General features: G+C 39.7%; 1 protein-coding gene across 1 annotated transcript in view; it reads left to right on the forward strand.

Annotated features, from left to right (window-relative positions):
• ANAPC4 (anaphase promoting complex subunit 4) overlaps nt 1-27,218 on the forward strand; it is a 1,069,940-nt gene that overhangs the window by 7,796 nt on the left and 1,034,926 nt on the right. Inside the window, exons 2-3 of the mRNA XM_044062163.1 lie at nt 5,147-5,252; nt 24,930-25,062. Coding sequence (XP_043918098.1) covers nt 5,147-5,252; nt 24,930-25,062 — 239 coding nt within the window. The remainder of the gene's footprint in view (nt 1-5,146; nt 5,253-24,929; nt 25,063-27,218) is intronic.

Genomic DNA, 27,218 nt, shown 5'->3' on the forward strand with positions numbered 1-27,218 from the left:
AATAAGTACTAACTTTATTGCCTCAGTGTAATTTTACAATATAGTGGATTTTTTTTTCTTTTCATTTCAGAGCCTTTGGCCACTTCATCTGACCTCAATACTGAAAGACCTCTGTCATAGGATCCTACACCTACAAGTTTAATGAGAATTTTGTGATTGTTTAATGTAAGCATATTTATCGTGAAGAACTTTGCAGTGTATTAACTTTAGTCAGTTACATAAATGCCTACTCTGTGATTGAATATCACTGTGAAATAGTCTGTGCACTCTAAGGACCCCTGACTAAGTTGGTTACTATCTCCTTTTGCTTGACCAGTCAGTAGACTATACTGCATATGCCAGTTATTTAGTCTCAGTAAATGACAGTCAGCCTGTTCTACTTTCATCCCTTTAATTTCTTTGTTCTGGCTATAAACTGATTGCTCTCAGTTATAAATTGACCTGGGGGTGGGAAAAAGAACAGGCCTGTGCTGGTTTGGCCTGATATGTTCTCTGAAATTAAGCAGCTAGTCACTTCTTGTTGTGAAAACAGTCAGTGTAGAAAATACTAGACTGAGGAGGAGAGGCTACTACATAAAAGCCTGGAAGGACTCTGGTGTAAGGTGGTAGTAAACGTGTTCTGTTTTTCAGTATTTATTGAATATGACTACGGATCTTTGTGAATGGTCAGATTAACTGAGAATTGATTTCCAAGTACAGAAGGGGCTTTTTGCACATCATGGAATACTAGAAGTCCTACTGTCAGAAAATGGGCCACAATTTAAATGCTATGAATTTCAGTTTTGCCTTTGCTTGGGAGGTTCAGTTACATTATATTGAACCCAAAATCCCAGCAGTCAAATGGATAGGTTAAGCAAATTGTACAAGCAGTGGAGAACATAATAAAAAAATGTGTGTCAACAGGAAACCATGATTGGTATCTAGCTTCTCTAGAGTACACAGCATTAACACTGCAGTCAATGGGGCTGTCTTGATCCAAGATCTTAAAGGGATGGTATGATGGTTGCCTAAAAATGAAGAGTCTCATCACAGTTATTAACTCTAGCTTTTGTATCCTTTCTCGAGTCAAAATCTGAAGAAAAGTGCAGCAAAATAAAAAGGCCTACTATAATAGAACAGCTGATATGTTGTAAAGAATTTACCCAGGTGATATTGTACAGGTGCAAAACATCATAGACCACATACAAAAACAGACTAAGGCTGTGGTATTTTGAGGTGCTAAGGCTTGGTACATCATAATACAAAATGGAGAACAGTTGTTGAGATAAAATAGAAACACATACCAAACACTGAATATGAGCTTCTAAGATCTGAATGGGGGAAAAAAAAGACCACAAGTGAGATTCCACATTATTTGGAAGATATAGGGTCAGAGGCACCTTTGCACGTCTAAGGTTTGATAATGGTTCCCCAAGAGAGTATAGTTTGAGACTGCCAGCACCACTGCAGACTCAGCTCTAGGAGATGTCCTTCTTTGAGCTAGAGCAAAGGTAGAGAGATGGCCAATTCAGCAATTGACATACCCTTGGCCTGAACATTTAATGGTTTCATAACTTATTATAATGTTACAAAATTACATTTTCTTCTCTTTCATTTTGAAGTGAATTTTTTTTATAATTACAATTAAATGTCTTATTCGTAGATGTTTTATAGGTGATTTTAGATAAAGTTTTCGTGAGACTGTTAAATCATTCTGGAGACAAGTTCATATGCAGGAAGTAAAAATAGCAAAAACAGTCAGTGATAGTAGTGCAAACCTTATTAAAAGTGTCATTTAATAAATGGCTAAATGCAATGTCGTACAGTTTAAAGATTTACTCATTCCTAAACTGAAGGGTGTTGCTTAAAAATAAGTGTTGTAAAATTACGCATATTCAGAAATGCCTACTTTCCAAAGCCATGTTTTTTTGATGTATTTCACCCCTTGAGTTTGAAATGCTAATTTTCTTTCTATTCCTGTTTTCTGGGTATATGTGAAGATAAGACATTCCTGAAATTTTCTGAAGTAGTTTAGTATATTTGCCTTACCCTCATTGAGTACCCACTTTTGCTCTGTCTCTGTGTCAAAGATTGTTAAAGACAGTGTAAGGTTTATGAAGAGGAACTTTGTTCTAGGCAGACATGCATGTTACACTATGGAGTACATTTTAAAATGTATTTAATTTTTGCAGTAAGATATGCTAGGTGTTCTATAATGGCATGTGTGTTATGAATGACGACTAAATGTTTTGCTGACTGACTTTTTAGCAGAAACTCTGGTTGACTAAACTTTTGTTAAAGCCTGTAATTTCTGGGTATTTTTCAGTGGTTAGAAAGTATACTGTCCAGAAATGTGCACTGCCCTAGGTTTCTGGGGTTGATGGTTCTACACTTTTGGGCAAGGGTAAGAAAATGCCAAAGTCAGATCCAGGCGTGCCCCATGGTTACAAAAGACCACCAGAACCCTAATGAAATCCAGAGATAAGGCCTGGGAGCACTGGCGACTAACACAAAATAACTCGGGCAATCATGCCTTGAACTGCGCAATAAAGCTAAATAGCCAATAAAATTAGACAAATGCCTCTACTATAAATCCACCCTAAACTCTACAAACCACAACCCTAAGCAATTCTGGTCCACTATTAACACTGTCCTCCACCCACGGAAGGTCCATTTCCCCCCTCCTCTAGCAGTATTGCTGAATCTTTCAACAAACACTTCACTGAACTGTAACATCTCTAAACAAACAACACTTCCCTACAACAGCCCCCCAACTCCTAAACATAAACCCCCCACTCCTCTTTTCTTCACCTCAGTACCTACCTCCAACATAAAACGACTGTTGTCAAAACTTAAACCCACCAAACTCGCAGCTGACAACCTCCCCTCTGAATACTTGAAAATTGCAGCTGATACACAAGCCTACCCAATTTCAATTCTACTCAACCGTTCCATAACAGAAGGCTATGTTCCGTCGATATGGAAAATATCCCACATCATTCCCCTCCACAAAGGCACCCCTTCCACCGACCTCTCTAATTACCGCCCCAATGCTGTCCTCTCCCGTCTCTCCAGGATACTTGAAAAATGTATCAACACCCAGGTCTCCAACTACATCCTAGCTAATAATCTCCTCTCCAAAACCCAACATGGTTTCAGGCCATATCACAGCGCTACCTCCGCTCTGCTCTCCTAAACCAACACTATACTTCATCACAAAAACAATGGCCTCTTCTCTACTGCCGTATTTCTAGATCTCTCAAAGGCCTTTGACATGGTATGTTATGAGCTACTACTCTCTACTCTCCCCAACCTCTCCTTCTCACAATTAGCCTGCAACTGGTTCCACAGCTATCTACACGGATGCCAGCAATCAGTAATCTGGGACGATAATCCATCACCTCATCTCCCAGTTACTCTCGGAGTTCCCCAAGGGTCTATCCTTGGCCCTCTGCTATTCTCACTTTTCACTAACAACCAACATACTACCACCACACAAGCATTTCTTTTTTATACAGTATGCAGGTGATTCTACTCTCATCTGCTCTGCCCCCACTCTACCAGAACTACAACAAATCACACAGGAATCATTCTTTTCCTTAAAAAGCTGGCTATCCAATGTTCAGCTCCTACTCAACCCAAGTAAGACAAAACTTCTCCTGTTTCAACCTTCCAGAGCCACCCAAAACACCCCCTACTTCAACATTCTCGTCAAGGACAATACCATCATCTCTCCATCAGAACACACAAAATTACTCGGTGTGGAAATAGACAACAAACTTAGATTTGACACCCACATTTCTCTCACAATAAAAAAAGTTCACAAGAAACTTGGTGCATTATATCGAAGCTGCCAATTCCTAACCAAGGAGGCTAGATTCTCCATAGTAAATTCCCAGCTAATCTCCACCCTACTTTATGCATCCTCCATACTTACCAACCTTAGACAGACAGACCTATGCAAGCTGGATGCTTGTTACGTTTGTGTCTTTTGGCTTTTCCCGGTTATGGGGCCGCCACAGCAGGGTCCGCTAATGATTGGCAGTAGATTTTACATACTGGCTTGCCAGCCCTAACGCACAACCTTCAATGAAGGAACGCCCTTGCTAAATTTGCCACTTGAATCTCCTACCGCAACCATCATTGTATCTCCCTTAAATAACTAAACTGGCTAGAGCTCCCACAACTCCTTCACTGTAATCAACTCACCCTCACTTATAAACTTATTAACCACCCCCATAACATCCCTTCCCTTCAAACCTTTCTCCAAGCCTATCACTCCACTAGGCCCCTAAGATCAAGCAACAAAAATCAACTCACTGTTATCAAACCCAAAAACTCAGCAGGAGAAGCCATATTTTCATGTACCATATCTTAATTTTTTAACTATCTTCTACCCTCTATAACTACTCTACCTTCCAGCAGCCTTTTCAAGACTGCACTCAAATTCCACTTAAATTTGCACTGGCTTTGTCCTTGTTCAAATCCAGATTACCCCCCCCCCCCACCTAGACTCTTAACCTAACTATACTACTGCCACTACTAACCACAGTCAGAATTAGCTAGTTGCCTTTACATACTTTAAAATCTTGTCTGACAGCTTTGTTACTAATATTATAAATGATAAGAAACTATCTTAACTTGCAACATTTACTGTATATACTGTTGATAATCAATATCTTGTTATTGCATTAAAGCCAACAACCTGTAATGTTGTTTACTATTGCTGCAGCTATGTATCTCTATTTATCATGTACATGATGTGGAGCTTTTCTCCCTGGGCATCCGCTGAAAAAGGACCTGCGTCCAGTCGGAATTTCCCAGTAAACAAATGTAAATAAATAAGAGGATCTACATTCTGAAAGTTGCCTTACCATTCCAAAAATCCTGGCTATGTTGTTGAAAATGAGTAATCATTTTCAGATACTTTGTATAGATTGTGCTGTGAGACAGTAGAGTCATACTACTGACTTAGTAAAGTCACACAAAATACATTTTTGGAGATAAAACGTTAATGTTGGTACACATTGAGAAAGAGCATACTAAAGTACAGATCTACTGTTAAAATGTGTCATTTGTTCAGTGCTTGATAATAAAGTTCATTCATCCTGTTTGGAGCATAGAGTACTAAAACTAAACTTAAAGCATTCTATCAAATTAATTTCAGGTTTTATTGCATCGTCTTGCCAATTTTCAACGTGTTTGGAGCTTACCAGCTAATGAAAATACAGGAAAAGAAGTGACATCACTAGCATGGCGGCCTGATGGAAAAAGTAAGGAACTGGAGTGTATACTTCACTTTTATATTCCAGTGATGTAATCTTACTTTAAAGTTTTTATCTGAGTACTTCTGCACACCTGGTATGAGATCACATCACAGAGCAACAAATCTGATCTGTAATTAGCTGATATGCAGTTGCAATACTAAGCTATACCAATGTATAGTAAAGCTAGTGTGTGTCCTTCCCTTCTGGATGATAGATGCCATATTTGTAACCACTTAGCACTGATGCATTTCATAGCAATTTGCCAGTTTCTTATAGAGCTTGCTTTTTAAGGAAGGGACCTTTGGGACATCTCCATTATCAGTAGTTCTAAAACAGAATTGGGATTTACTGCTGTATGGTGTTCTATTTTTTCAGCCCCTTCTTTTTGTTTAGTGCTTTGTTCTGAATCTCCTTACTTCTTGATATAAATTAGACTATAATGTTGATATACATTAGACTGTATTAACAAGAAAGGTAGCAGGACACACACAAGATAGATGCTCCGTTGTATAGGATAATAATCACAATAAGAAAGCCAACACAATTCAACGAAGCAACCAAGATATCCCAAATAAAATAAAAACATATGCTTTATTCAATGAGTGCACACGGTAAGCGCTTTCACTAAAACAGCTTCGTCGGACCATTTAACAGCACTGTAAAACGGAGATCTTTTTAAATAATTCAAAATCTCATGGTCCAATCGAAATCCAAACAAATGTTAACTGGCAGAATGAATCAATAAACTTGGATGCTCCCTTAAAGAAACTTGAGGAACATAAAAAGCTCTTATAGCTGTTACCATAAAAGGCATTTCTATGGCTCTCTAAATAAATACAAAATAAAATGGTACTACCCTAAATATACAAAATCTAAAGACTATGACAGTAGTAAGGAATATGAGGGTATGAAAATATGCATATATTGGACAATACATATACATCTACATATATACTGGTGACTATATATATGTATATAAGCATAAACACTCACATAAACACCTTACTTCCGTATTCTTTGTTTTTTTTTAAGAGAGGTTTGATAGAAGCCTTATCATTTAAGCCACTGCACCTATCTGCCCTAAGAGCTATGATCCATTTGTTCTCCCTAAACTCAGTATGGTTCCTAATGTCACCTTTTCGAATACTGGGTGTAATAACTTCAATGACCCTAAATAAAAAATAATGATTATCATCAAACCTACTGATGTGTTTCGCAAGTGCATTATTATCAGAACGTCTCCTGATGCTATAGAGGTGTTCTCGAATCCTGTCCTTAAAGGGTCTATTTGTTTTCCCAACATAGAAACAATGGCATAGCTGGCACTCTGCCAAATAGACCACATTCGAGGTTCTACATGTGGCCTTAGCTTGAAATATAAATTCCCTGTGTGTATCCGGATGACAACATTTGTCTTGTGTCTTAATATAAGTACAAAAATGACAATCACCACAGGGAGTTGTATGGCCTTGACTGATGGAAGTTATTAGGGAATTCTGATAACATAATAACCTTTTCAAGTTTTTTCGATTCCTGTACAGAAATCTTGGATGTTCTCCTACAATTCCTTTTATATCTTCATTTACCTGAAAAATGGACCAGTTTTTACCAAAAATTCTTCTTAGTTCTTTATTATCTGAGGTATAGAATAAAGGTACCTCCTACAATTCCTTTTATATCTTCATTTACCTGAAAAATGGACCAGTTTTTACCAAAAATTCTTCTTAGTTCTTTATTATCTGAGGTATAGAATAAAGGTACCTTAAGAAAGGTTTTTTCAGTGTATTTACATGAATTTACTGCGGAAATCAGAGGGCCAAAATATGGTGCTGCTGTGCCCTGTCTCAATATATTAATGTCACTTAGGGACTCGGCAACTTCTTCCTTATTGTACCCTCTAGCCAATAATTTGTTTTCCAACTCTCCAAGTTCATCTTGAAAGCAATCATCTAAGGGGTTTAATCTTGAGGTCCTAACGCCTTGGCCTCTAATAAGGTTCCTAAATATGTATTCTGGATGCATACTAGTCCTAAATAACAGTTAATTCCTATAACAACTTTTTCAAAAGACACCTGTGTTAATGAGGCCATTTGGTAATTTCCCAATATAGAGGTCTAAAAATTCTATACATGTAGCAGACCAATTCAAGGTAAATTTCAAGCAGCTCGTAAGTGAAGACAACTCACTATGTTGCAGTAAGTAATCTTGCACAAATTGAATACCAAGTTCATTTGGTATCACTGTAAATAAAGATTGTACATCTAGAGTTACAAGTAGAATACCTTCCAAGTCATGTAGGCCCTTAACATAATCGTAGAGGTTAATTAAGAATTGCTTGGAATCTCTGAGTATAAATTGATTAGAATCGATCACTGGTCTTAAATATTTCTCAACGTAGACAGAGAGGGGTTCAGTTACCCAACCTCTACCCGCTACTATGGGTCTCATTGGTGTATTTAAAGGAGGTTTGATTACCGAAGAAACCTATGAATATCGTGTTGTTATGAATCCACTTATTCCTATAATTCAGGGGTTACCTAAAGTGCACAAAAATCCAACTGACCCACCAATGTGACCCAAGATTACTTACTGCAACATAGTGAGTTGTCTTTAGTTCAAATAGATCTAATAACACTTTTTCTAGAATTAGTGTTAGAGAATAATATTTTCATATTTAATAATGATTTTTCTCCCAGTGTGATGGGGTTGCCATGGGAACCCCTTGTGCAAACCGCTATGCCAATATGTTTTTGGCACACTGGGAGAACACTGTTTTATTCCATACTGAGGAGTTTAAGGCTAAAGTTTTGTTCTACCGACGCTTTGTCGATGACCTCCTTTGTGGAGAGGTAATGTGGAAGAGTTATTTGCTTTCCATCATATTATGAATTCACTTACGAGCTGCTTGAAATTTACCTTGAATTGGTCTGCTACACGTATAGAATTTTTAGACCTCTATACTGAGAAATTAACGAATGGCCTCATTAACACAGGTGTCTTTCGAAAAAGTTGTTATAGGAATTCACTGTTATTCAGGACTAGTATGCATCCAGAATATATATTTAGGAACCTTATTAGAGGCCAAGGCGTTAGGAACTCAAGATTAAACCCCTTAGATGATTGTTTTCAAGACGAACTTGGAGAGTTGGAAAAAAATTATTGGCTAGAGGGTACAATAAGGAAGAAGTTGCCGAGTCCCTAAGTGACATTAATATATTGAGACAGGGCACAGCAGCACCATATTTTGGCCCTCTGATTTCCACAGTAAATTCATGTAAATACACTGAAAAAAAACTTTCTTGAGGTACCTTTATTCTATACCTCAGATAATAAAGAACTAAGAAGAATTTTGGTAAACACTGGTCCATTTTTCAGGTAAATGAAGATATAAAAGGAATTGTAGGAGGACATCCAAGATTTCTGTACAGGAATCGAAAAAACTTGAAAAGGTTATTATGTTATCAGAATTCCCTAATAACTTTCATTAGTCAAGGCCATACAACTCCCTGTGGTGATTGTCATTTTTGTACTTATATTGAGACACAAGACAAATTTTGTCATCCGGATACACACAGGGAATTTATTTATCATGCTAAGGCCACATGTAGAACCTCGAATGTGGTCTATTTGGCAGAGTGCCAGCTATGCCATTGTTTCTATGTTAGGAAAACAAATAGACCCTTTAAGGATAGGATTCGAGAACACCTCTATAGCATCAGGAGACGTTCTGATAATAATGCACTTGCGAAACACGTCAGTAGGTTTGATGATGATCATTATTTTTTATTTAGAGCCATTGAGGTTATTACACCCAGTATTCGAAAAGGTGACATTAGGAACCATACTGAGTTTAGGGAGAACAAATGGATCATAGCTCTTAGGGCAGATAGGGGCAGTGGCTTAAATGAGAAGGCTTCTATCAAACCTCTCTTAAAAAAACGAAGAATACGGAAGTAAGGTGTTTGTTTATGCTTATATACATATATATAGTCACCAGTATATATGTAGATGTATATGTATTGTCCAATATATGCATATTTTCATACCCTCGTATTCCTTACTATTGTCATTGTCTTTATATTTTGGGTAGTACCATTTTATTTTTTATTTATTTAGAGATCCATAGAAATGCCTTTTATGGTAACAGCTATAAGAGCTTTTTATGTTCCTCAAGTGTTATTTCTTTAAGGGAGCATCCAAGTTTATTGATTCATTCTGCCAGTTAACATTTGTTTGGATTTTGATTAGACCATGAGATTTTGAATTATTTAAAAAGATCTCTGTTTTATGCTGCTGTTAAATGGTCTGATGAAGCTGTTTTAGTGAAAACGCTTACCATGTGCACTCTTATCGAATAAAGCATATGTTTTTATTTTATTTGGGATATCTTGGTTGCTTCGTTGAATTGTGTTGGCGTTCTTATTGTGATACATTAGACTATAATTTAAAAGAAGAAGGTAAACATAACTGAGTTAGCTTTCTGAATGTGGTCCTCTAAATACCAGCATTTGCATAGCCAAATTTTAAGTAACAAGCGTAAGTATACATTATGGTATGTGTGTGTGCTAATGCTGCTCCTTATATATGCCTTCACATATATGTAAATGTGTGTATGCATGATTGGAAGCAGTAAAGGATGAAGAGGGACGCATGGCGTAAATGTTAAAGAGCATTCTTTAGACATTCTAAGACTAGGATTCTATTGGATTTGCTGCTTCCTGTTTGCCCTTCCAGTATACTAAATTTGAACCACATGTATGGGTTTTCCCAAGAGGCAAAAATTAAGGATGGTGTAGTTGTGTGTAGAAGATATCCATATTAAATACATACATATATACATGCACACACTTTTATAAGAAATATTTCACAGATGTGTCTCCTGTAACATTGCTGCTTGCATTCTGCATTTCTTAATATAATTCAGTACTTTTGTTTATACCTGCAAAGCCATTTACGTTCCAAAATAATAAAGATATTGTAGCCATTATGATAAGTTATTAATCACGCTTATTATATATGACTTGTTTCCAGTTTTTGTGTTACATGCATCCACTAATGTTTGGCAGGTTGATCCATTATGTTTTTTTCTTGTTCTCTCCATTTTAGAGTGTGTCACATTTCTTTTTGTTTTAATGAAAACACTCCAAAAACAAACACACCCCTGAACATCACCATAACCTATTAACTTAAAACAAGCACAGAAAACTGTATGTCTTCAAATAATAAAGTTTAACCCTCCTGATAGGAATAGTTGTCTCAAATCAATTGTCTCACCTACAGGCATTACCTAGCTTAAAATTAAGGTTATCCACCTTAAGGCACATGTTACAGCCTGTGCTCCTACTTATAGTAATTACTGTCTGTTCTTGTCTTATCTTTATTTCATTCCCATATGTGGAAAACAGCTTGTATGCTTTCAGAAAACATTAACTATTAGCATTAAGAAAAAGTGCTCTGGCTATTTTTAAATAAAATTAAATTATTTACTGTTCTAGTAAATGCACTAAAGTATTTAGGTACCAGAAAAGCTGTTATGTCTCATTCAGTTCCAGTAATTTCAAACTTTTTGCCAAGCTGCTTGCCCTTGCCCCTTTGTTTTCTGAAAGAAAAGTAAAATAAAATGTCCAGACCTCTCAAGATGTATTGCCTTCATCTGTAGCCAGCTTGTTTCCATAGAAATATAAGAACTGAATGCATAGCTGCCATCTGCCGCAGACTTTTTAACTCAACACTGAACATTTATTTGCTAAAGAACAACATATCCATTACATTGTGCTCTGTTATTTTTAAAGCTTATTTGCTTACACAAAAAAATTGTCATTAGTGTGAATATATGTGAAGGCTGCCAGCCTAGCCAGATAGAATTTTGTAGATAATTCTGTCATTTGTAAATATTAATATAAGCCACAGGCTTGTTCTCTTAAATGAAAGAAAATGATGTTGAAGGTTGAACCTCAAAAATGTAACATTGCAGTCTGCCGGAGGAAAGCTGATAAAGTCAAGCATTGTATAACTATTTTTGATCTCAGGACTTGGAGCCATGGTGTCTGAACCAGCAGATTATTTCTTTTGTTTTGAAACCAGAGTTAATTGCTAGAATTTGCATGTATAATGTCTTTTATTTTCTGTAGCTTTCTCACCAGGTGCAAGATCAAAAGGGCTGCTAAACCTTGAGTTTCTGTTAGCCTGGGAGCCAGAGGAAAAAATTATGTAATCTGAAATGAGTCAGTAGTAGTGTGTTATCAGTTTAAGGGCAGAGGGACTTGGGGCATTTGGCATTTGTCTTCAGAACATCTAACATCACCAGCACTGCTTTGCTGTATATGTAAGTTTATTTTAGAACTGTGTTTACTGTTAGATATAGCTAGGAAATAGGAAGATTAGACAATTTTTTTTTTGTATCAATGCCAGAACTATTCTACTGTATTATTTTAAGTATTTTCTCGTGATCTCTGAACTCTTGACGAGCACTGTGTAGTAAGAAGTATTGTCTTGTGTACGTATTATTTATTATTGAACATTTTTAAACCTTTCAGCTGTGGCTGTTTTATGTAGAGATAATTTAAGCTCTAGAGTACATTGCATGTATATAGTGATATTGTCCAAGCCACCCCAAATAAGCCTTGCTGTTCAGTCACACTTACCAGTTGGATAATAATATTGCACAGTAATAATTGGACACCCTTTGATAAGGGCCTTATTAGTAGCTGATATTAGAGGTTGGTGGCGGTGATTACTACCTTATAGCCTGGACAGAAGGGACATAGCTGGAGAATCTGTGCCAGCCGTCCCCAGGACTGTCTGTGTGTTTGCATATAACTCGTATCCCAAAGTGTGTGTGTGTCCGTCCGCTACTTGGGCAGGGACACGAAGCATTGGTTGGACAGAGAGGGTGGTGGTGGTTTTAACTTGACCACTAGGCTGAGATCTTGCTCCTATAGCTGCCCCAGTGGGGAATCTGATTGGGGATCTGGAGAGAAAGGAAGAAACCAGCCCCAGACTGACTGTGATCTTTGTATGCTGTTAAGGGAAATTGTACTTTACTGTGTGTGTATTTGTTATCCTCCCCTATGTGACCGCCCCTCACTGGTGTTAGTGGTGAGGATTGAGGCTCCTTGATTGCTGGGCCAGTGCACTGGCGTCACAATTAGATTAAACCAGGGCATTAATCCAGACATTTGCCTATGCAAAAGTAAAACAAAACACCAAAGTAAAAGAAAACATCTTGACTCTACTTATATTATAATCGGTGCACTTGTACCACATCATGTACCCTAACAACTCAAGATTTTAGCCTATGAACTTAACTGTGATTTTGTCTGGCCTTTCATCTCTATTTATACTGTAATGCCTACATTTTTTAAAACTAAAAAAGAACGTTTATTTTAGTATTTTTATCACACGTAACACTCAGTGATAATGCTTTACTATATAACATGCAGTTTATATTATGAGATGGTTTATACAGATGTGCTTAAAAAATACTTAGTTAATTTTTCTTTTTTTCCTTTTAGTGTCCTTCCCCACACAAGTGTAACACAGTCAACAAAACTACAATCTTTTCAGTCACTTTTTCTTGTAAAGCCATAATTCACATATATGATTGATGCTTTATAGACTCACAATATGTTCATTCATTTTAGTGTTGCTGGTGTTCTTCCTGTTCATCTCCATCTCCCAACCTCAGACTCTGCTCAAATCCAAGGTACTCCTAATTCTTGTTGTCAACTTCTGTGCTTTTTTTCTGCCTCGCAAACATGTTTCTTTGGAACATTGGAAAAGGTTTCACTTTCAAAGTCTCTGTATGAGCTTTATTATTAGAAGTATGATGACTCACTTTTTGTTGGACAAACTTTTATTTCTCCTTATCCTGTTATGCATCAAAAAAAATACTTTGATCCTCCAGGAAAAAGTATTCTAAGGACATCAGGATACAGCAAGTTGAATCTCACAAGCTGCTCTTGACATTCCCTGATTGCTGGGATAAATTTGATTATCTTCTGCCTGGTGTACAGGGAATAATCATTTTCTGCCAACACTCTGTTGCCTCCAATTTTTAATACTTTGCCCTTCTGCCACAGTTTTGTCAGGATAAACTATTTCTGCTGGTGTGACTGCATCTTTACTAATACAGGTCTTGGCTGCTTATTTACAGCCAGGTTTCGAACATGCACATGATGTGCCTTTTCAGTTAATAAATCTTACTGTGAAATACCAGTCCAGTTCCTTATTTGTGCTTCTGCACCTCTTCATGCTTTGTCCTCTAACTCGGCCATTGTTTGAAACCGCTCTTATTTGGCAGTTTTGTACTCAGCCAACCTTTTCTTCATTTTGAACTCTGATTTTTACAGTTCTTCTTTTTTTTTCCAGCCTTTTGTTATTTGATTTGACATACTTCTTCAATGTTTAATTTATTTAAATCACCTGTGAGCACATTTGATTTATTTTTTCCTCTAAATTACTGGAAGCCATCTCTTGTACCACAGCTGGAGCTTAAACTGATTTATGCTTAATAGCTGCAGGATTCTTCCCAGTCTGTTTTTTCATCACCTTTTCTAGTTGATTGTCTTTCAGGCTCTCCAAATTTCTTCTTTGCTGGCATCCAGGCAGTGTAGTTACTAGCCAGTAACTGCATTTTACTAAAACTGGCAGAATTACTGGCCCATGTCTGATAGTTTCATTTTTCTAACTGTGAGAGCTGCATTTAAGCTGTTGTTCAGTGTGCAGCCATGTTGAAAATCCATATTTGAATAATAGTAGTGAAGTAAAAGCCAGCACTCAAGTCAGAGATGGTCAACATAACCAGGGTTTCCATAGTCCTCCTTTGGTGGGGCAACTGCAGAATCTCTGGTGACTTACCTGAATGTTCCCCTCTGGAGACAGTTGGCAGTTGCCTGTCCCTGCATCTTCCAACTTAACAAGTTATCATACAGGACAGGTGGATTAGGGATGTAATTTCAAGAGGCTGTACAATTCCATTTGTTTCCCCAGCCTAAATCTGCCTCTTTGCCGCTTCCAGACATCCTTGAAGGAAGCAGACAAATTCTTGCTCTGTAATGAATGTTTATGGGCATTTGATGAGTTTAAAAGGCCTGTGTTTCTACAGCGTAGCCAAAAAAATCCTTTTATGCTATGCTGATGAGTTTACTAAAAAGGTCAAAACATGCGTGCTTACAGCAAATGGCTTTATTGGCCTTAATGTACCCATAAAGACATGAAAAGTAAAAAAGCCATGGGGATTCAAAAGCTATGCAGCTGAAACATTTGATGTTCTTAAAGGGTCATTTGCATATATCCCATGGGCCTCCATTACAGGAGGTTTAAGATATCGCACAGTGAAAACTCTAGCTTGGTTGTGTTTTCCTTGCAATTTTTGCTCCATGGTGCAGAATACAGAGTCCTGACTGTGAGTCAGATGACTAGTTCAGTTTAGTGGCCACTGCACTGGAGGAACCAGGCAGTGAGGAGAGGGAGTGAAGGGGTACGGCCCACTGGGAAAACAACAGTCATTCTTCAAGAAGGGGTCAGGGCTGGTGGAGAGGAAGCTCCCATTCTGGAAGTGAGTAGATGCCATTTATTGCAGCCAGTTGCACATCTCTATCTCAGTACATTGCTGGATGCGTGTGTAGTAGATATGTATACAGGAAGTCTCAAACCACCCCTTATGGCTGTCTGAATGAAAACCTGTCATCGTCAGGTCTTACCCTGTTGATAGGGAATGAGTAGGCTGGTGTTAGACAACAGGAAGAAAAAGAAGAAGAAAAAAGGGCAGCTAAAAGAGATTTAACATACATCTTGGAGGAAAGAGCATTCCAAGAGGTCCTACCAGAACAAAAAAACTCCAAGTTTATTCTTGGTTCTTTTTAGTATCCAAAAAGACTAAGGAGCTAAGGCCAGCATCAGATCTGAGAAGCCTAAACTTACGTTTAAGGAAACCAGATTACAGATGGTCATGGTGTGATTCATCCTTTAGTACTTGTAAAAAGGAGACTGGATGTGGTCATAAATGATCTTCATAGTAATCCCTGATGCTTTAGTCTAAGCTGTATGGGTTACATTCCGTATAGGATATAACAGCAGGCCAACTCCCAAAGCATCGGGGCACCTTCCACATGCATAAACCATTAGTCAGCTCGAGCTAAGCTGACTAAAAGATGTCTGCACCAAGCCCTTCAGAGCTTTCCTGCCACCGAAGACACTGCCCCTCTACTTGAGGATTGACAGTCTGATTGTGCAGTTCTGTTGTTTTGTTAATAAATTCCCTTTGTGGAAAAACCTTCCAAATGTTATTTGTAATATTTAACTTATGTTCCTAGTTTGCCAGCATGACGTGCACACCTCCAGACTGATTTGCCAGCATGATGCACTGGAGTTACTCCATGTGCAACTGACAGTTGGTAAGACAGCCATCCAAGTTATAGCCAGCTGTAGACCCCCCCTCCATGACTCAGGATACTCACTCCGCCTACCTGGACCTGCTTGACTACATCAAGGTACCCCCTTAACACCCTGATCCTTGGTGACTTCAACTACCTCACCATAGACTGGGTGAACTGTTCCTGCACTAATGCTCTCACCCAATGATTCCTTGACTTCATGAATTCTAACGCACTAGACCAACTCTTCTCATTCCCCACAAGGGGAAATAACATTCTGGACTTTTCACCAACATGGGTGACCACTGCACCACTCCCATAGTATGTTCTTCCCTGGTGAGATTAGATCATTGGTCTGTCTCATTCGAAGTATCTGTCCCCCCCACCCCCATCCCCGGCTGTAACCATGCTAAAAAACTTCTCAAAAGCTGACTACAACCTCCTAAAGGTGGTTGCATCCAAAAAAGGAGGTTATTACCTCTCTGTACTCCTCCCTCATTAGGCCTGTAATTATGTATAACTCCCCATTTGGTATATACCTCTCCAAATACCTGCACCAAATGGAAAGGTCACAGAAATACCTCACAAAGAGAATCCATGGCCTCCAACACTCAAGTCAGCTCAAATCACTATCTGTACTCAGTATTGTACAAATTGCTTAGAGGTGAGTTGTGTCTTGCCTACAAGGCAATATCACACCCTGCCCTAGTAGAGATGCTCCGTATCCATAAGTCTAACTCCTTGCACATTACCCACTCGAAAAGCCTAAATTTTATGTGCAACATCAACAAAACCTGCTGGAGAGAAAGGTTTGTATCCCAGAGGCTGCCCCGTCTCTGGAATAGACTTCTTCAAACAGTATGCCTCGCTGACCCACTTCAAGCACAACCTTCATGAGTGGGTGGGAAAAGACATATTTGTTCCAGGGGTTCCACCTTTGCCCCTCATTGACAGGTGCTGACTGAGGTTTCTTTTTTGGGGATAAACTCTTGGCTAGACTTGTAAGAGCCCCAGGTCCATTAGCCTAGTAACCTACTGTGATCCTATTGCATAAGAGATTTTCAAAAAAAAAAAAAATTGTTTGTCGCCTTAATTTTGTGTTAGCTTCTCTAACACTTGCTCCATTTGAACCAGCCAGTCTGGGTGACTTGAGGTTTTTAACATGAAAAACAATTTTACTGGTTGCTCTGACCTCTGCAAGAAGAGTGTCTGAGCTGCAAGCTCTTATGGTAGGTCAACTTTATCTCCTTTTCCTCAAAGATGATGTTTGTTTGAGAATTAATTATTCTTTTTGCCTAAAGTAGTATCCATGTTCACATTAAGCCAACTATCCATCTTTCTGAGTTCTTCCCTGAACTCAAAAGTTAGAGAGAAGGGATATTTCATAAGTTGGATGTCCACAGACAACTCCAGTACTATCTTGGTAGAATAAAATCTTTCAGAACCTCTAGCAGTTGTTCATTTCTTGTGACTGTAAGAAGGGACAGCTTGTGTCAAATAAACTGTTTCCAAGTGGTTGTCTTAATATATTTACCTTTTGTTATTCCCACCACAGCAAAACTATTCCAGGCAGGGTCAAGGCATACTCTGCCACGGCCTTGGCTTCACCTGTGGAAAGGATTAGACTCTAGAAGTATTCTAGAAGCAGCAACTTGGTCCTCTGTACATTTTTTTTTTACGAAGTACTATAAGCTAGATTCCTTCTCCAGGGCTAGATCAGGCTTTACTAAGACCATTCTCCAGGGAATTTGGTGCCCTTCTCCTTCCTTCTCCCTATTGTTCTAAACTACAATAATCTACCACTAGAGTTTAGGCTACTGCAGCAGTGATCAATGTGAAGAAGAGTACAGTTGTGTAAGTAAACTTACCATAACCATAGATGTTCCAATGATCACTGCTGCAGTAGATGCCCCCTCCATTGCCCTTGTTTTTAATGTGTTCTTTTTATGCCAGGGTGGGGACATTTGAATTTTGTTGTTCCTAGCAATGTCCTCTCAGGGCTCAGCCTCTGTCATTATGAAAACTCTGAAGGGCTTGTCACCCAATCCTGTCTCTTAGTCTGTTCTACTTGAGCTGATTTAATGGTTTAGGTGAGCGGAAGATGCCCTGAAGCTTTGGAAGCTAGCCATCTGTTGTAGCCTTTGCAGGATGTAACCCATATAGCTTGGGCATCTATGGTACGTTTACTTGTACAACTATATTATCTTCAGGAGGCATCTGTACACGTAAAGATAATCAAAGCATCCAAGAGATTCTTGTGCCTCAGGGAAGGAGCCAGCCATTACTAGTTTACACTCCTTCCATTTGATCTCACTACAGCCCAAGGATGTTCACCAAATGCATGGTGAATGTGGGAACCTACCTCTTGCTGAGGGGAGTTAGCATCTTCCACTAGCCAGATGACTGGCTATTATCCTGTCCAATTAAAGGAGTCACTCACACAAGCCTGCTATCACCTACTCATTCTGTTCTAGTCCTTGGAAATTTCAATGAAACCATGAATTCCACGTTGGAGCAATTGAAGGGACAGATCTTTTACTATTCCACCTGGACACCAGTATCTGTCTAGCATGTTTCCCTCCCAACAGTGCTACCACTTTACAGAACCATGTGCATCATCTTCTGGTGCTCCCACAAATGACAACAGCATTGTGCTTCAAAGTGCTATGGCCCATGGCAGTTGTAAGATTGTTGATATCCCATCCAAAACATTGCACGCAGGTCCTTCAGTAGACACTAAGGGTCCAGTGGAATCAGAATTCGTACCCAATGTTCACAGCAATATTGCTGTTCAAGTCTTAATATCAGCATCTTCATTAGTGGCTACACCATTACAATCTTGTTCAGGGCTGTCTATTTGTATCCCCCCCCAACTGTGACTGTCACAACAGACATTTGTGTGTTGGGTGTGGGGGAGGGGGTCATTGTTTGGGGTTGTCAGTCAATGGGGCTTAAACTGCAACAAGAAGACTCCTTGCACATCATTGCCCTGGAGGTAGTAGTGGTCCTCCTTGCATTGCAAGCCTTACAGAACTTCTTTCTTCAGTGTGCAATTGCCATTCACTTTGACAACATGGCAGTAGTTTGGTGCATCAGTAAAGTGGGTGGAATGCACTCTTACGCTCTCTGTCAAAAGGTGGTGTGGCTGTGGGAGCATAGCTCTCAACCTTTTAGTAAAGGAAATCTGGACAGAGCTTGACAAAATAGGGGGGGGGGGGGCAAAGGACCAAAAATAGGGAGAGATTTTAAATATTGCTCTTATAAACATAGAAAGTTGCTAGATTAACAAGGTTTGTGTTAACATACAATTTCTGAAGGATTTGAAATCTGAAACTCAAATGTATGCCATTATTTACTGACTTAAATCCTCACATCATCCCAGTGATTTGCCAGAAAACTACAAACTTTTTGAGGAATAGACCATAAATATGAGGCGAAAATCTGGACAGTTGAGAGGTATGGTGGGAATGTACTGTCTCCTCTCTCTGCTTTCTTATAGCAACTCATGTTTACAAGCAAACAAACTTAGCTGATAGGCCCTTAGGCCGATAGGTTCATAAGTAAGTAGGCCTAGCCAACAAGGTTCCCTGGCTACGCCACCGAGGAAAGTTAATTTCCTGTGCCCCTGTTGAGCAGAGCCACAAAAGGGATCCCCTGGGGTGCATTTGCCATTGCCCATCCTCTCATCAAGATTTTTCTTGAAGAGTGCTACTGAGGAACTTTGCTTGACATAGATGGGTAGCTTCTTTCAGAGTATAGGAAGTCTCTGAGACAGGAATCTATCCCTCCAGCATGTCCTGTTTATTGTGGTGACAAGGTTTAGGTCACTAGAGCCTGTAACTTGCAGGGATTGGGATTCCTTTAGGTGTAGCATGTCCAACAGCTCTGGGTTTAACATAACTTTATATGTTAGGCAGAGATCTCCTTGGAGTAAAGCTGGAGTTTTTTGAGACAGTCAGTGTAGGGCATCTGTTTGAGGCCAGTAATCCTCTTTGTGAGGTACTTCTGTGGCTTGTGAGGTACATTCCAAACGGGGCGTTGTACTCTCTAATGGGTCTAATGAGTGCCGAGTAGAGGGGAACAATGACATCTTTTTTTTTTTCCTGGATGAGAACCCTTTTGTGATGAGGTGTGCCACATAGAAGGATTTCCTGACTACTATGGCGATGTGATTATCAATGGAGAGATTACTGTCCACCTGGGTCCCAAGGTCTCTTATCCCACATTTCGCATTAAGTAGACTGCCGTTTATGTGGTAGTTCATGGATGCAGAGCTTTTACCAAAGGGGATGACAATGCACTTTTTGGCATTAAGCTTGAGGCCATGCCTCTGACACCAGGCATCTGTCACAGTGAGGCCCTTCTGTAGGATGTCCACATCATTTGGAGACTCAACTGTGGCTCCTAGTTTGCAGTCCTCTGCGAACTTCGTTAGCCAGAGGCTTTCTGTGTTAGCATGTACTTCAGAGAAGTAGATACCAAACAGGAGAGGTCCCAGGACTGAACCCTGTGGTACTCCACTTGTCACACTGATTTGAGGTCAGATTTGGAGTCTGCAACTTTTACAGTGTGAGTTCTCTCAGTGAGCCAGTTGGCAATCCATCTTGTGGCGTAGGGGTTTATACCTAGTTTAGTTATAATTCCAGAATGGGGGATGGTGTTGAAAGCCTTGGCGAGGTCAAGATAGGCTGTGTGAACCACCTTGCCTTCGTCTACGGCTTTGGTGACTGCCTCAAAGAAGTCAGTCAGGTTCAGAAAGCATGATCTGCCTTTCACAAACCCAAACTGGGTGGGGTCCAGAGTTTGGAGGTTACTAATGTCTTTGTTTATGAGTTCCGTGATGATACATTCCATGGCATTGCAGACCAGGCTAGTCAGGCTAATAGGGCGTTAGTTCCCAGGATCAGTGGTGGCTTCCCTTTTGTGGTGTGGGATAACTGTTACTGTGCACCATTCAGTGGGCACAAAGCCTGACGTGAGACTATGACTGAACATGGTGGTTAGGTGGGGAGCCAGTTCGTTCTGAAGTTCATGTAAAACGCAGCCTGGGATGTTGTCCGGTCCCATGGATGCTGTGTTTTTGGTGTTAGGGAGTGCAGCTTTTACCTGCATAGATGTGATTACAGGGACTCTGCATTCTTCCTGTATAGATATGGGCCCTTTAGGGAGTGCGAGGGGGGTAAAGTTAGCACTGAATGTATCTGCCAGGATGTTGGCAATATCTGTTGGTTCTGTAATTTTTGTGCTGTAACTCGGAGCAGATCTGGGTGTTGCCATTGAGATTCCTGACGTAGCTATAGAATGCTTTGTGGTTGCCCTTAGAATCAGTGGCAATTTTGTTTTCATAGCTAGCTTTGGAGGATCTTATAAGGGATCTCAGCTTCTTACTGAGGCTGACCAGGGAGCTCCTCCACTCATAGGATTTTACTCTCTTTTGCAGCAGTTTCTTCGTTCTGTTGTAGAGTTTGTTTATAGCAGGGGACCACCAGATTGGCTTCCTTTTTTTGGAGGATAGCATCTTGGTTCTGTTTGGGATAGCACTATCCATGCACTCGTGTAAGTGCTTATAGAGTGCATTTGTGTAGGATTCAGCAGTCATAACTGTATTGTCCATTTGCATGGGTGTCATGAAGTTTGCCAATTCTGTCTTAAGAAGCATGAAGTTGGCTTTGGAAAAATTTTTCCTTAATGGTGGGTGGGGGAGGGGTGCGGATATCTAGGGTGATTAGCTTATGGTCGGATCTGACCAACGAGGAGTTGACTTCAGGTTTGGAACACCAGTCACTCATGTTGGTAATGACTAGATCTAGGATATTTTTGCCCCTGGTGGAGGTGTGGATAAGTTGATCCAGGGCATTGGAATTTACGAATTCCAGAAAGCGTTGAGCGAAGGAGTTGGTACATGAGTAGATTTCCCAGTTAATGGTGGAGTAGTTGAAATCGCCCATTATTAAGGTGTTTGGTTGAACCGTAATATTTTCCACTATATCAAGAAAAGAGGAGTGGGAATCCTGGGGCATGGTGGGGGATCTGTAGAAATCTACAATTTGGATTGCAGTTTTGCCCAGAGTTAGTTGCACTTGGATAACCTCGGATGCATTATGTTGTGCAACTAGCCTGAAGGTGTTGCTATCCTTAATGAATATGGACACGCCTCCGCCTTTGGTGTTCTGGTCCAGGTTAGATGGCCGAAAAGTGTGGTATGAGTTATAGCCAGGTGTAATGCAGGGGGCCTTGAACCAGGTCTCAGTCACTGCACAGATATCAATGTTCTCCATTTTAAGGAGTGCCTCGAGTGAGTGCATTTTGAGATTTAGACTTCTAGCATCGAGTAGCATTACCCTTAGTTTTCGCTTGCCTGTTCCTGTTACGGTGGTGAATTTGTCATTTGAACCTTGCTAAAAAAAGGCACTCTGGGGTTGGCAAGAGCCTTTGCCAGTGTCCAGAATCCCAGGGGTGACAGGTGCAGGCCTTCTCTGGCAAAGCATCGTGGTCTGTTGACCATGTCGTCCCAGGCAGACAGATACTGGATCCCCTTAGAATGACACCAGAAGCTTAGCCAATTGTTGAAGTTAATCATTTTGTCCTTGTACTGCGTTGTCATTCTGGGCTATGGCAGGATGCTACTCAGGGCTAGGGTCATACCTACCCTGGGCTACAAGATCAGAGCGCTCATCCATGTCTCTTTTCATGTAGTCCAGGGAGGTACTTCTCAGGTCATTCACACCAACATAGACAATGATTGAGTCATATTTGTACTTCTTGTGGTGTGACCTGAGTGCGTGGGTTATGTGGCGGATCCTGGCACCTAACAGGCAGCTGACAGTAACCTTCTTCTTTAGCCTGGTGAGTGGGACATCAGTGTGCCTGACTATAGAGTCACCTATGACTAGTGTGTTGCTCCATTAGTGATCCCTACATCAGTTTGTGGCAAATGGGGAATCACCTCCCCTCCCCAACGTACACACACTGAAGAAACCTTGCTGTGATCTCTCAGCCTCCCGTCAACATATCAAATGAAGCAGATCTTTTTACCTGACCCCCCCCCCCCCAAGGGACAGAAGGGACTTCATGGTCTTCTCAATGCATTTTCACCAGTTTCCAGTAATTATGAAATTTTTACAGAATGCAAAACTAAGCAAGGCCAGGATCAGTGTTATAGCCCCCTTTTGGCCCGGACAAATTTAGTTCTCCCTGCTTGGCTGTCATCTGCTGGAGAAACAACTTCTTTTTAGAGCTGCCAGTGGTTTGTTGTCTCACCCCCAAATTTTACTCCCTGAAACAAACTGTATGGTTTCTCTACTTTCCTTAGGAACACTTCTTATTGGTTTGGGTGGTCCAAACGTTCACAGTTATCAAGAAACAACTACTGGAAAAATGTATTGAAACACTTCTTGGGCAGCTAACCAACGAATAGAATGATACTCGGCCCCCTATTCCCATGGTGTTGCCAGTCTTAGCCAATATTAATAGTAGCTCTAACTGTATTCTGCTATGAAAGTCCACTTAGCTGACTAGGAAATTAATTTGCCAGTCCTTGCATGTCTAAACCCAGTCTTGAGATACAAGGCTTGTTAGAAAAACTGACATGTTGTTCTTTTGAATCTGCGGTAAGCCACAACTCATATTTCAGTCTTGGTAAACCTTTATCTTGGTGATGGTCACTTCCACTGGAAGAGTTTTAAGCTTTAAGCTGTATCTTCTAGACCATAGTATTTCATTTTCGATAAAGATAGGATATTTGCAGACTTTATGCCGAAGGTAATGATGAAAGTTAACTTCAGTCAGACGATTAATCTTCCCATTTTTCTGCAATAACCTAATAAAGGAGAGAACTTAGTACGTTGCTTAGATGACTATCATTCGTTACATTTCTGTTGAGATAAAGCACCTGTTTATTTCTTTTGTCAGTACAGTGAGTTAATTTTGGTCTCCTGGACTGCATGCATGCTTGATAACTACTTATGAATAATTGAATGGCTCAGAAAGTTTCCATGGTCACTCTTTCCAGGTGGCTCATGGAATGCATTCTAGTTTATTTTACAGAATGTAAATGATCTACGTAATAATTCCAAAGCATGTTCAGCTGGAATGATAGCTACTTTTGAAGCCTTTTTCTAGATAACTATTGTGGATGATATCTGTGCTGCTGTGACATTGGCTTCACTGCATACTTTGCAAAGAACTATAAGGTGAATGTGATCTCACGGTCCAGGTCTATCTTTAGGGATAGTATACTGAGGGACATTCTGGTTTGATACCACCCAAGGAGTTAATGCTGTGGACTCTATGGTATGGTGGAAGTGGGTGGAAGTGGATGAACTGCATCATGAAAGGTGCAGATGTTATGCACTTAACCATAATGGTTTGTCTTCATGGTACACATCCCGTATCTTCAGCAAACCCACCCTAGTTCTCCCATCTCTTGTAATATTTATGTTGAGGGGACCTTCCATTTGCTGTTTTGAATGTTACTAGGATATAATTGTTCTGAACCACAGTCTCGATCTGGAGAGAATGGGAGGTGAGATGTAAAACTGGATTAAGGGGAAAAGGTTTAGAGCCTATGAGAGTCTTAATATTGCCAAACAACTGTTGCACGTGGCTGCCAGTCTTATGGCTGAATTGGGCAAAAGTGGATCATGAAGATGTAATTTTATTGGTAAATACATAACTTTCATGTACTTATGGTTTCAGTTTATGTGTGTGAAGACACTGTACAGTGGGTGCTTATTACTTTTCTGCCATCCTCCTGTCCTTAGATGGCCACCCCATTAAGCCTCTGCATGTACAGTTTCTTATAAGTTAGTCAAGTATATAATGTTATGGTATTTATTTATTTATCGTTGGGCTCTGTTCACTTAGTGTATGAAATTTTAACTAGAGAGCATGGTAGATTAGTGTGCTGATTAGTCTAGTGTGTGACATCATGCCTTCTAGTCAGCTGCATTCCTTCAAGAATGCCCACTGAAGAGATTTCAGTAACGTATTGAACTAAGGATAAAAGCAGAGGAAATCCAGTGGTTAACCACAACAAGGTGCCTTCTCACAGATCATCTGGTGTAGTGTGGTATGGTATGTACACGTCTGTTTTATCAGTGATTCATAAAGTGAGCCATTGTAGTATATGTGTACCATTCCTTTAATAGCAGATAAAAGAATAAAGTGGCAATGCATAATGTTCAGGATTTACTCTCAAAGTCTTTATTACAGTTTGATTTTGTAGTTGGTTAAACTGTGTGTATTATTTCACCAGAGCAGCGCTTGACTACTGCACGTTAACCAGAGTCTGTCTTTCATGTTGCAGTTCTGGCTTTCAGTTTGGCTGACACCAAGCGAGTCGTTCTTTGTGATGTTGAAAAACCGGAGTGCCTGCATTCTTTCTTGGTGGATGGTCCTGTCACTTGCATGCACTGGACAGAGGTGGCAGAAGACAGCAGGTACATGCTACTGTCTGACAGGCAGGCTAATCAGTACTTTTTGATGAATGTGGCATGTAAAGAAATCACTTCATGCAGATATTCACTTTGTTACCATACTAACATTGCTTAAAACCACAGAACAAATTCTTACTTGCCTGCTTTGGTGTCTGTTTTATAGGTTTGATTTCATATAATTTTGAAATCACATTGTAACTAGAAGAGCCCTTTTTGGATCTACTTTTGATTCTATGCACAGTATTTTTATTTATCATTTCATTCTTGTAATTTGTCATTGTGCACATCCGTACACCTGCATGTAATCTCTGGCAGCATTAATAATCATGTCTTAATGTTTACATTTGATAGTACTGTGTGTGAAATTCTGAATGCAGATCCATATTCTGAATGCATCACATGCGTCTATGTAGCATTTTGTGAATCTTTACCTGCATCGAAAAAATATACATTTGCAGCAATATTTTAGATATGAATTTGTAATCCATGATGTTATTGTGAGCGTATGTATCTTGCTATTACACATAGTCATATGTACACTTGTGTGTGTGTGTGTGTGTGTGTGTGTGTGTGTGTGTCTGTCTTTGTATGTATAAACAGTTAATAAGTTGCTTCCTGTACCCAAGGTACAGAGTTTGTTGCCTTCCACCTCCAGCTGACTGCTGTTTGACTCTGACAATGTCACTTAACCAGATGGTGCTCCTTCAGGTCAACTCTGAAAAAGGATAGTTGTGTCCAGTGTGCTTACCTGATTAACAAGACTATAAAAATTGTGTTTGAAAGAATACATAAATAAATAAATACATATATACATAAAAGTTATATATTGTGTGTACGACACTGATCTTGAAATATGTTAACACTGGGAAAAAATTGGCAGGGTAAAGCCCCCTGTTAATTGTATATATTAACTCAGAGATCACACTATAGCAGGGAAAGGGAAAATTCCCACTCTCTGGTGTATCATGATCTCTCACAACCACCTGCCAGCATTTTTTGAAATTTTGATATAAAATGCCAGTAGCAAATGAGTTAAAGCATTTGCTCATTTGAGGAAAGCATTTGCTCATTTGAGGAAATGTCTTTAGTGTGTGTGTGTGTGTGTGTGTGTGTGTGTGTGTGTGTGTGTGTATATATATAAGTAAATGATTAGAAATAATGGCTAATATATGGGTACTAGTAAATGATGTCTGGAATTTAGGGGTAGGGAACAAATTATGCCCCAATTCATGTTGTCGGTTTCCTACTTGTGTATTACCAGATTTCATATGTGTCTACGAACAGTCACATCATATTCCATTTACCTGGTTTCCACATTTGTTATAAAATACTTGTTTTGGTCAGTTCAGTGCTGATTATTAAGCTCTGTCTCCCAAGCTACCCCATAGACCTGTTCGCTCCCCAGGGGCAGGAGCCGTAAAGCACTTTCATTCCAGTACGGTGTGAGTTGAACAAAGCAGTAGTGAGAGCTGTCATCCATGCCTTAGGAATATGGGTTTTTAATTTAATGCAGTATCCAAGGGGTTGACTGCAGTGGGCTTCCATAATGTACTTGCACAACTTCATGCATATGGGATCAGATCACTCGGCAGCCCCATGTAAATCTGCTTTCTTCACTGGGAATTTCCCCTTGGAAGTTGTGCCCTGAAGAGGAATGACCAGGCTAACCCTGAAGAAGAATAACTAGGCTAGGCCTCATTATCATTCCTCTTTTGCCATCAACCAGGTGCTCAAGCCACTAATCTAATTGTGGTCAGCAGGCCGTAATTAGCACTGTATCCCTCTTTACCATTGGAGCTACCATTTGTTAATATTTTTAGCATTTTCTGTTATTTATACTTTGTGGATTATTGCTGTCTACAGGGTTATTTTTTCTTTGCATTGCGGATTTTTTTTAAATTTAATTTAATTTAATTTTTTGTTTGTTTTTATTTCCTAGATCCCCCCCCCCCACACAAAAATAAAACAGTGGCTCCTTTACCTTTTCCCAGTCAACCCATTAATTTCTTGTCAAGGGCGAAATCCAGACACCTTTCCAAGCTGGCTGAGAGCCATATTACCCATTCTTTCTTGGCTGAGTCCAAACGCAGTCTTCCTGTTTGCTCCCCTGGGTTGAGGGTTGGGAAGTAGCGGGAGGTCCATGATTTGTTCTTCCAGTC

Source organism: Protopterus annectens, chromosome 2.part1 (genome assembly GCF_019279795.1).
Source record: "Protopterus annectens isolate FY-2018-M chromosome 2.part1, PAN1.0, whole genome shotgun sequence".
NCBI lineage: Eukaryota > Metazoa > Chordata > Ceratodontiformes > Protopteridae > Protopterus > Protopterus annectens.